Source organism: Callionymus lyra, chromosome 15, assembly GCF_982586985.1.
Source record: "Callionymus lyra chromosome 15, fCalLyr1.hap1.1, whole genome shotgun sequence".
NCBI lineage: Eukaryota > Metazoa > Chordata > Actinopteri > Syngnathiformes > Callionymidae > Callionymus > Callionymus lyra.
Genome location: NC_141832.1, coordinates 1,104,020 through 1,116,244, shown reverse-complemented (window position 1 = coordinate 1,116,244; position 12,225 = coordinate 1,104,020). Strand labels below are relative to the sequence as shown.

General features: G+C 42.1%; 2 protein-coding genes across 2 annotated transcripts in view; both read left to right on the top strand.

Annotated features, from left to right (window-relative positions):
• Positions 1–2,776, top strand: part of LOC148064335 (ornithine decarboxylase-like) — an 8,010-nt gene extending 5,234 nt beyond the window's left edge. The window contains exons 8-11 of the mRNA XM_087809629.1: positions 405–520; positions 597–836; positions 2,302–2,433; positions 2,510–2,776. Of these exons, the coding sequence (XP_087665755.1) occupies positions 405–520; positions 597–836; positions 2,302–2,433; positions 2,510–2,776 (755 nt within the window). The remainder of the gene's footprint in view (positions 1–404; positions 521–596; positions 837–2,301; positions 2,434–2,509) is intronic.
• Positions 2,777–5,219: 2,443 nt separating this feature from the next.
• On the top strand, positions 5,220–5,656 carry LOC148064334 (antizyme inhibitor 2-like). The gene is made up of 2 exons (XM_087809628.1): positions 5,220–5,313; positions 5,390–5,656. Exons 1-2 carry the CDS (start codon positions 5,221–5,223, stop codon positions 5,654–5,656), a joined length of 360 nt encoding a protein of 119 aa, XP_087665754.1. The 5' UTR covers position 5,220.
• Positions 5,657–12,225: the final 6,569 nt, after the last annotated feature.

Genomic DNA, 12,225 nt, shown 5'->3' with positions numbered 1-12,225 from the left:
GCTAACATCAAGCTCACATCAAGCTAACATCAAGCTAACAACAAGCTAACATCAAGCTAACAACAAGCTAACATCAAGCTAACATCAAGCTAACATCAAGCTAACATCAAGCTAACAACAAGCTCACATCAAGCTAACAACAAGCTAACATCAAGCTAACAACAAGCTAACATCAAGCTAACAACAAGCTAACATCAAGCTAACATCAAGCTAACAACAAGCTAACATCAAGCTAACATCAAGCTAACATCAAGCTAACAACAAGCTCACATCAAGCTAACAACAAGCTAACATCAAGCTAACATCAAGCTAACAACAAGCTAACATCAAGCTAACATCAAGCTAACAACAAGCTAACAACAAGCTCACATCAAGCTAACAGTGACAGCTTCTCTTGACGTCAGATGAAGCTGCAGAGACGAAGAAGATGATCTACTACGTCAACGATGGGATCTACGGCTCCTTCTGTATGGTGTTCAATCATCCCGGGTACCTGATCGTGGCCCCGCGGCTTCACAGAGTAGGTCGACTCATGTTCTGCTACGTTCATGTTCTGGTCCCGACCTCACCGTAACCTTCTTCCGCGACCCTCCAAGGTCGTCGCGGTCACCGAGCCCAGGTACCCCTCCCTGCTCTGGGGTCCCACCTGTGACGGCAAAGACATGATGGCGGACGACCTGATGCTGCCCCTGCTGGACGTGGGCGAGTGGCTCACCTTCAACAACTTCGGCACCTACAGCATGTCTCCGCAGAGCAACTTCAACAGCATGGACCACCCCGACATCTGCTACTACCTCACCCCGGACGCCCTGCACGTCCTGGCCGGGCTCGCCGGGGCACAGTCCAGACTCCACGAGATCTAACCAGTCCAGACTCCACCAGATCAAACCAGTCCAGACTCCACCAGTTCTAACCAGTCCAGACTCCACGAGATCTAACCAGTCCAGACTCCACCAGTTCTAACCAGTCCAGACTCCACCAGATCTAACCAGTCCAGACTCCACCAGATCTAACCAGTCCAGACTCCACCAGATCTAACCAGTCCAGACTCCACCAGTTCTAACCAGTCCAGACTCCACCAGATCTAACCAGTCCAGACTCCACCAGTTCTAACCAGTCCAGACTCCACCAGATCTAACCAGTCCAGACTCCACCAGTTCTAACCAGTCCAGACTCCACCAGTTCTAACCAGTCCAGACTCCACCAGATCTAACCAGTCCAGACTCCACCAGATCTAACCAGTCCAGACTCCACCAGATCTAACCAGTCCAGACTCCACCAGATCTAACCAGTCCAGACTCCACCAGAAATGTATGAATAAATGTAATTTAATCTAATATATATTTTCAATAACATTTAATAAAATGTGTTTCCTTAAAAAAAAAAGACTTTTGATATGCTACACTTTCCTTCGCCGCTGTGTTGAGAAAAGTGTGTTTTTGAGGGACTTCCGTGTTTGAATGTGATGAATAAAAGTTGAACTGAAGGAAAAGCTGCTCGTGCACAGAGGTCACAGTTCACGTCATTCAGTTCACAACAAGCTAACAACAAGCTAACAACAAGCTAACAGCAAACTCACGACAAGATAACGACAAGCTAACGACAAACTAACAACAAACTAACAACAAGCTAACAACAAGCTAACAACAAGCTAACATCAAGCTAACATCAAGCTAACATCAAGCTAACATCAAGCTAACAACAAGCTAACATCAAGCTAACATCAAGTTCACAACAAACTAACAACAAGCAACATCAAGCTAACAACAAGCTAACATCAAGTTCACAACAAGCTAACAAGAAGCTAACAACCAGCTAACAACAAGCTAACATCAAGCTAACAACAAGCTAACATCAAGCTAACATCAAGCTAACAACAAGCTAACATCAAGCTAACATCAAGCTAACATCAAGCTAACAACAAGCTAACATCAAGCTAACATCAAGCTAACAACAAGCTAACATCAAGCTAACATCAAGCTAACATCAAGCTAACATCAAGCTAACAACAAGCTAACATCAAGCTAACATCAAGCTAACAACAAGCTAACATCAAGCTAACAACAAGCTAACAACAAGCTCACACCAAGCTAACAACAAGCTAACATCAAGCTAACATCAAGCTAACAACAAGCTAACATCAAGCTAACAACAAGCTAACATCAAGCTAACATCAAGCTCACATCAAGCTAACAACAAGCTAACATCAAGCTAACAACAAGCTAACATCAAGCTAACATCAAGCTAACATCAAGCTAACAACAAGCTAACAACAAGCTCACATCAAGCTAACAGTGACAGCTTCTCTTGACGTCAGATGAAGCTGCAGAGACGAAGAAGATGATCTACTACGTCAACGATGGGATCTACGGCTCCTTCTGTATGGTGTTCAATCATCCCGGGTACCTGATCGTGGCCCCGCGGCTTCACAGAGTAGGTCGACTCATGTTCTGCTACGTTCATGTTCTGGTCCCGACCTCACCGTAACCTTCTTCCGCGACCCTCCAAGGTCGTCGCGGTCACCGAGCCCAGGTACCCCTCCCTGCTCTGGGGTCCCACCTGTGACGGCAAAGACATGATGGCGGACGACCTGATGCTGCCCCTGCTGGACGTGGGCGAGTGGCTCACCTTCAACAACTTCGGCACCTACAGCATGTCTCCGCAGAGCAACTTCAACAGCATGGACCACCCCGACATCTGCTACTACCTCACCCCGGACGCCCTGCACGTCCTGGCCGGGCTCGCCGGGGCACAGTCCAGACTCCACGAGATCTAACCAGTCCAGACTCCACCAGATCAAACCAGTCCAGACTCCACCAGTTCTAACCAGTCCAGACTCCACGAGATCTAACCAGTCCAGACTCCACCAGTTCTAACCAGTCCAGACTCCACCAGATCTAACCAGTCCAGACTCCACCAGATCTAACCAGTCCAGACTCCACCAGATCTAACCAGTCCAGACTCCACCAGTTCTAACCAGTCCAGACTCCACCAGATCTAACCAGTCCAGACTCCACCAGTTCTAACCAGTCCAGACTCCACCAGATCTAACCAGTCCAGACTCCACCAGTTCTAACCAGTCCAGACTCCACCAGATCTAACCAGTCCAGACTCCACCAGTTCTAACCAGTCCAGACTCCACCAGTTCTAACCAGTCCAGACTCCACCAGATCTAACCAGTCCAGACTCCACCAGTTCTAACCAGTCCAGACTCCACCAGATCTAACCAGTCCAGACTCCACCAGATCTAACCAGTCCAGACTCCACCAGATCTAACCAGTCCAGACTCCACCAGATCTAACCAGTCCAGACTCCACCAGATCTAACCAGTCCAGACTCCACCAGATCTAACCAGTCCAGACTCCACCAGATCTAACCAGTCCAGACTCCACCAGATCTAACCAGTCCAGACTCCACCAGTTCTAACCAGTCCAGACTCCACCAGATCTAACCAGTCCAGACTCCACCAGTTCTAACCAGTCCAGACTCCACCAGATCTAACCAGTCCAGACTCCACCAGATCTAACCAGTCCAGACTCCACCAGATCTAACCAGTCCAGACTCCACCAGATCTAACCAGTCCAGACTCCACCAGATCTAACCAGTCCAGACTCCACTAGATCTAACCAGTCCAGACTCCACCAGATCTAACCAGTCCAGACTCCACCAGATCTAACCAGTCCAGACTCCACCAGTTCTAACCAGTCCAGACTCCACCAGATCTAACCAGTCCAGACTCCACCAGTTCTAACCAGTCCAGACTCCACCAGATCTAACCAGTCCAGACTCCACCAGTTCTAACCAGTCCAGACTCCACCAGTTCTAACCAGTCCAGACTCCACCAGATCTAACCAGTCCAGACTCCACCAGTTCTAACCAGTCCAGACTCCACCAGATCTAACCAGTCCAGACTCCACCAGTTCTAACCAGTCCAGACTCCACCAGATCTAACCAGTCCAGACTCCACCAGTTCTAACCAGTCCAGACTCCACCAGATCTAACCAGTCCAGACTCCACCAGTTCTAACCAGTCCAGACTCCACCAGTTCTAACCAGTCCAGACTCCACCAGTTCTAACCAGTCCAGACTCCACCAGTTCTAACCAGTCCAGACTCCACCAGATCTAACCAGTCCAGACTCCACCAGTTCTAACCAGTCCAGACTCCACCAGATCTAACCAGTCCAGACTCCACCAGATCTAACCAGTCCAGACTCCACCAGATCTAACCAGTCCAGACTCCACCAGTTATAACCAGTCCAGACTCCACGAGATCTAACCAGTCCAGACTCCACCAGATCTAACCAGTCCAGACTCCACCAGATCTAACCAGTCCAGACTCCACCAGATCTAACCAGTCCAGACTCCACCAGTTCTAACCAGTCCAGACTCCACCAGAAATGTATGAATAAATGTAATTTAATCTAATATATATTTTCAATAACATTTAATAAAATGTGTTTCCTTAAAAAAAAAAGACTTTTGATATGCTACACTTTCCTTCGCCGCTGTGTTGAGAAAAGTGTGTTTTTGAGGGACTTCCGTGTTTGAATGTGATGAATAAAAGTTGAACTGAAGGAAAAGCTGCTCGTGCACAGAGGTCACAGTTCACGTCATTCAGTTCACAACAAGCTAACAACAAGCTAACAACAAGCTAACAGCAAACTCACGACAAGATAACGACAAGCTAACGACAAACTAACAACAAACTAACATCAAGCTAACATCAAGCTAACAACAAGCTAACATCAAGCTAACAACAAGCTAACAACAAGCTCACACCAAGCTAACAACAAGCTAACATCAAGCTAACATCAAGCTAACATCAAGCTAACATCAAGCTTACAACAAGCTAACAACAAGCTAACAACAAGCTCACATCAAGCTAACAACAAGCTAACATCAAGCTAACATCAAGCTAACATCAAGCTAACATCAAGCTAACAACAAGCTAACATCAAGCTAACAACAAGCTAACATCAAGCTAACAACAAGCTAACATCAAGCTAACAACAAGCTAACAACAAGCTAACATCAAGCTAACAACAAGCTAACATCAAGCTAACATCAAGCTAACATCAAGCTAACAACAAGCTCACATCAAGCTAACAACAAGCTAACATCAAGCTAACATCAAGCTAACAACAAGCTAACAACAAGCTCACATCAAGCTAACAGTGACAGCTTCTCTTGACGTCAGATGAAGCTGCAGAGACGAAGAAGATGATCTACTACGTCAACGATGGGATCTACGGCTCCTTCTGTATGGTGTTCAATCATCCCGGGTACCTGATCGTGGCCCCGCGGCTTCACAGAGTAGGTCGACTCATGTTCTGCTACGTTCATGTTCTGGTCCCGACCTCACCGTAACCTTCTTCCGCGACCCTCCAAGGTCGTCGCGGTCACCGAGCCCAGGTACCCCTCCCTGCTCTGGGGTCCCACCTGTGACGGCAAAGACATGATGGCGGACGACCTGATGCTGCCCCTGCTGGACGTGGGCGAGTGGCTCACCTTCAACAACTTCGGCACCTACAGCATGTCTCCGCAGAGCAACTTCAACAGCATGGACCACCCCGACATCTGCTACTACCTCACCCCGGACGCCCTGCACGTCCTGGCCGGGCTCGCCGGGGCACAGTCCAGACTCCACGAGATCTAACCAGTCCAGACTCCACCAGATCTAACCAGTCCAGACTCCACCAGATCTAACCAGTCCAGACTCCACGAGATCTAACCAGTCCAGACTCCACCAGATCTAACCAGTCCAGACTCCACCAGATCTAACCAGTCCAGACTCCACCAGATCTAACCAGTCCAGACTCCACCAGTTATAACCAGTCCAGACTCCACGAGATCTAACCAGTCCAGACTCCACCAGTTATAACCAGTCCAGACTCCACCAGATCTAACCAGTCCAGACTCCACCAGATCTAACCAGTCCAGACTCCACCAGATCTAACCAGTCCAGACTCCACGAGATCTAACCAGTCCAGACTCCACCAGATCTAACCAGTCCAGACTCCACCAGATCTAACCAGTCCAGACTCCACCAGATCTAACCAGTCCAGACTCCACCAGTTATAACCAGTCCAGACTCCACGAGATCTAACCAGTCCAGACTCCACCAGTTATAACCAGTCCAGACTCCACCAGATCTAACCAGTCCAGACTCCACCAGATCTAACCAGTCCAGACTCCACCAGATCTAACCAGTCCAGACTCCACCAGATCTAACCAGTCCAGACTCCACCAGATCTAACCAGTCCAGACTCCACCAGTTCTAACCAGTCCAGACTCCACCAGTTCTAACCAGTCCAGACTCCACCAGATCTAACCAGTCCAGACTCCACCAGTTCTAACCAGTCCAGACTCCACCAGATCTAACCAGTCCAGACTCCACCAGTTCTAACCAGTCCAGACTCCACCAGTTCTAACCAGTCCAGACATCAATCATTGTTGGATGAATCATTGTTGGATGCATCATTGTTGGATGAATCATTGTTGGATGAATCATTGTTGGATGAATCATTGTTGGATGCATCATTGTTGGATGAATCATTGTTGGATGAATCATTGTTGGATGAATCATTGTTGGATGAATCATTGTTGGATGCATCATTTTTGGATGAATCATTGTTGGATGAATCATTGTTGGATGAATCATTGTTGGATGCATCATTGTTGGATGAATCATTGTTGGATGAATCATTGTTGGATGCATCATTGTTGGATGCATCATTGTTGGATGAATCATTGTTGGATGAATCATTGTTGGATGAATCATTGTTGGATGAATCATTGTTGGATGAATCATTGTTGGATGCATCATTGTTGGATGCATCATTGTTGGATGAATCATTGTTGGATGAATCATTGTTGGATGAATCATTGTTGGATGAATCATTGTTGGATGAATCATTGTTGGATGAATCATTGTTGGATGCATCATTGTTGGATGCATCATTGTTGGATGAATCATTGTTGGATGCATCATTGTTGGATGAATCATTGTTGGATGAATCATTGTTGGATGAATCATTGTTGGATGAATCATTGTTGGATGAATCATTGTTGGATGCATCATTGTTGGATGAATCATTGTTGGATGAATCATTGTTGGATGAATCATTGTTGGATGAATCATTGTTGGATGCATCATTGTTGGATGAATCATTGTTGGATGAATCATTGTTGGATGAATCATTGTTGGATGCATCATTGTTGGATGCATCATTGTTGGATGAATCATTGTTGGATGCATCATTGTTGGATGCATCATTGTTGGATGCATCATTGTTGGATGCATCATTGTTGGATGCATCATTGTTGGATGAATCATTGTTGGATGCATCATTGTTGGATGAATCATTGTTGGATGAATCATTGTTGGATGCATCATTGTTGGATGAATCATTGTTGGATGCATCATTGTTGGATGAATCATTGTTGGATGAATCATTGTTGGATGAATCATTGTTGGATGCATCATTGTTGGATGAATCATTGTTGGATGAATCATTGTTGGATGAATCATTGTTGGATGCATCATTGTTGGATGCATCATTGTTGGATGCATCATTGTTGGATGCATCATTGTTGGATGCATCATTGTTGGATGAATCATTGTTGGATGAATCATTGTTGGATGAATCATTGTTGGATGCATCATTGTTGGATGCATCATTGTTGGATGAATCATTGTTGGATGAATCATTGTTGGATGAATCATTGTTGGATGAATCATTGTTGGATGAATTATTGTTGGATGCATCATTGTTGGATGCATCATTGTTGGATGAATCATTGTTGGATGCATCATTGTTGGATGCATCATTGTTGGATGATGCATCATTGTTGGATGAATCATTGTTGGATGAATCATTGTTGGATGAATCATTGTTGGATGCATCATTGTTGGATGAATCATTGTTGGATGAATCATTGTTGGATGAATCATTGTTGGATGATGCATCATTGTTGGATGAATCATTGTTGGATGCATCATTGTTGGATGATGCATCATTGTTGGATGAATCATTGTTGGATGAATCATTGTTGGATGAATCATTGTTGGATGAATCATTGTTGGATGAATCATTGTTGGATGATGCATCATTGTTGGATGAATCATTGTTGGATGAATCATTGTTGGATGAATCATTGTTGGATGAATCATTGTTGGATGAATCATTGTTGGATGAATCATTGTTGGATGAATCATTGTTGGATGAATCATTGTTGGATGATGCATCATTGTTGGATGAATCATTGTTGGATGCATCATTGTTGGATGAATCATTGTAGGATGAATCATTGTTGGATGAATCATTGTAGGATGAATCATTGTTGGATGAATCATTGTTGGATGAATCATTGTTGAATGAATCATTGTTGGATGCATCATTGTTGGATGCATCATTGTTGGATGAATCATTGTAGGATGAATCATTGTTGGATGAATCATTGTAGGATGAATCATTGTAGGATGAATCATTGTTGGATGAATCATTGTTGAATGAATCATTGTTGGATGCATCATTGTTGGATGAATCATTGTTGGATGAATCATTGTTGGATGAATCATTGTTGGATGAATCATTGTTGAATGAATCATTGTTGGATGCATCATTGTTGGATGAATCATTGTTGGATGCATCATTGTTGGATGAATCATTGTTGGATGAATCATTGTTGAATGAATCATTGTTGGATGCATCATTGTTGGATGAATCATTGTTGGATGCATCATTGTTGGATGCATCATTGTTGGATGCATCATTGTTGGATGCATCATTGTTGGATGAATCATTGTTGGATGCATCATTGTTGGATGCATCATTGTTGGATGCATCATTGTTGGATGAATCATTGTAGGATGAATCATTGTTGGATGAATCATTGTTGGATGAATCATTGTTGAATGAATCATTGTTGGATGCATCATTGTTGGATGAATCATTGTTGGATGAATCATTGTTGGATGAATCATTGTTGGATGAATCATTGTTGGATGCATCATTGTTGGATGAATCATTGTTGGATGCATCATTGTTGGATGAATCATTGTTGGATGCATCATTGTAGGATGAATCATTGTAGGATGAATCATTGTTGGATGAATCATTGTTGAATGAATCATTGTTGGATGCATCATTGTTGGATGAATCATTGTTGGATGAATCATTGTTGGATGAATCATTGTTGGATGAATCATTGTTGAATGAATCATTGTTGGATGCATCATTGTTGGATGAATCATTGTTGGATGCATCATTGTTGGATGAATCATTGTTGGATGAATCATTGTTGAATGAATCATTGTTGGATGCATCATTGTTGGATGAATCATTGTTGGATGCATCATTGTTGGATGCATCATTGTTGGATGCATCATTGTTGGATGCATCATTGTTGGATGCATCATTGTTGGATGCATCATTGTTGGATGAATCATTGTTGAATGAATCATTGTTGGATGCATCATTGTTGGATGAATCATTGTTGGATGCATCATTGTTGGATGCATCATTGTTGGATGCATCATTGTTGGATGCATCATTGTTGGATGCATCATTGTTGGATGAATCATTGTTGAATGAATCATTGTTGGATGAATCATTGTTGGATGCATCATTGTTGGATGAATCATTGTTGGATGCATCATTGTTGGATGCATCATTGTTGGATGAATCATTGTTGAATGAATCATTGTTGGATGAATCATTGTTGAATGAATCATTGTTGGATGAATCATTGTTGGATGAATCATTGTTGGATGAATCATTGTTGAATGAATCATTGTTGAATGAATCATTGTTGGATGAATCATTGTTGGATGAATCATTGTTGGATGAATCATTGTTGGATGAATCATTGTTGGATGAATCATTGTTGGATGCATCATTGTTGGATGCATCATTGTTGGATGAATCATTGTTGGATGAATCATTGTTGGATGCATCATTGTTGGATGAATCATTGTTGGATGAATCATTGTTGGATGCATCATTGTTGGATGCATCATTGTTGGATGAATCATTGTTGGATGAATCATTGTTGGATGAATCATTGTTGGATGAATCATTGTTGGATGAATCATTGTTGGATGAATCATTGTTGGATGCATCATTGTTGGATGAATCATTGTTGGATGAATCATTGTTGGATGCATCATTGTTGGATGAATCATTGTTGGATGAATCATTGTTGGATGCATCATTGTTGGATGAATCATTGTTGGATGAATCATTGTTGGATGAATCATTGTTGGATGCATCATTGTTGGATGAATCATTGTTGGATGAATCATTGTTGGATGAATCATTGTTGGATGAATCATTGTTGGATGAATCATTGTTGGATGCATCATTGTTGGATGAATCATTGTTGGATGAATCATTGTTGGATGCATCATTGTTGGATGCATCATTGTTGGATGAATCATTGTTGGATGAATCATTGTTGGATGAATCATTGTTGGATGAATCATTGTTGGATGAATCATTGTTGGATGAATCATTGTTGGATGCATCATTGTTGGATGAATCATTGTTGGATGAATCATTGTTGGATGAATCATTGTTGGATGCATCATTGTTGGATGAATCATTGTTGGATGAATCATTGTTGGATGCATCATTGTTGGATGCATCATTGTTGGATGAATCATTGTTGGATGAATCATTGTTGGATGAATCATTGTTGGATGAATCATTGTTGGATGAATCATTGTTGGATGAATCATTGTTGGATGCATCATTGTTGGATGAATCATTGTTGGATGAATCATTGTTGGATGCATCATTGTTGGATGAATCATTGTTGGATGAATCATTGTTGGATGCATCATTGTTGGATGAATCATTGTTGGATGAATCATTGTTGGATGAATCATTGTTGGATGCATCATTGTTGGATGAATCATTGTTGGATGAATCATTGTTGGATGAATCATTGTTGGATGAATCATTGTTGGATGAATCATTGTTGGATGAATCATTGTTGGATGCATCATTGTTGGATGAATCATTGTTGGATGAATCATTGTTGGATGCATCATTGTTGGATGCATCATTGTTGGATGAATCATTGTTGGATGAATCATTGTTGGATGAATCATTGTTGGATGAATCATTGTTGGATGAATCATTGTTGGATGAATCATTGTTGGATGCATCATTGTTGGATGAATCATTGTTGGATGAATCATTGTTGGATGCATCATTGTTGGATGCATCATTGTTGGATGAATCATTGTTGGATGAATCATTGTTGGATGAATCATTGTTGGATGAATCATTGTTGGATGAATCATTGTTGGATGAATCATTGTTGGATGCATCATTGTTGGATGAATCATTGTTGGATGAATCATTGTTGGATGCATCATTGTTGGATGCATCATTGTTGGATGCATCATTGTTGGATGAATCATTGTTGGATGCATCATTGTTGGATGAATCATTGCTGGATGCATCATTGTTGGATGAATCATTGTTGGATGAATCATTGTTGGATGAATCATTGTTGGATGAATCATTGTTGGATGAATCATTGTTGGATGAATCATTGTTGGATGAATCATTGTTGGATGCATCATTGTTGGATGAATCATTGTTGGATGAATCATTGTTGGATGCATCATTGTTGGATGCATCATTGTTGGATGAATCATTGTTGGATGAATCATTGTTGGATGAATCATTGTTGGATGAATCATTGTTGGATGAATCATTGTTGGATGAATCATTGTTGGATGAATCATTGTTGGATGCATCATTGTTGGATGAATCATTGTTGGATGAATCATTGTTGGATGCATCATTGTTGGATGCATCATTGTTGGATGAATCATTGTTGGATGAATCATTGTTGGATGAATCATTGTTGGATGAATCATTGTTGGATGAATCATTGTTGGATGAATCATTGTTGGATGAATCATTGTTGGATGCATCATTGTTGGATGAATCATTGTTGGATGAATCATTGTTGGATGCATCATTGTTGGATGCATCATTGTTGGATGCATCATTGTTGGATGAATCATTGTTGGATGCATCATTGTTGGATGAATCATTGTTGGATGAATCATTGTTGGATGAATCATTGTTGGATGCATCATTGTTGGATGAATCATTGTTGGATGAATCATTGTTGGATGAATCATTGTTGGATGAATCATTGTTGGATGAAACATTGTTGGATGCATCATTGTTGGATGAATTA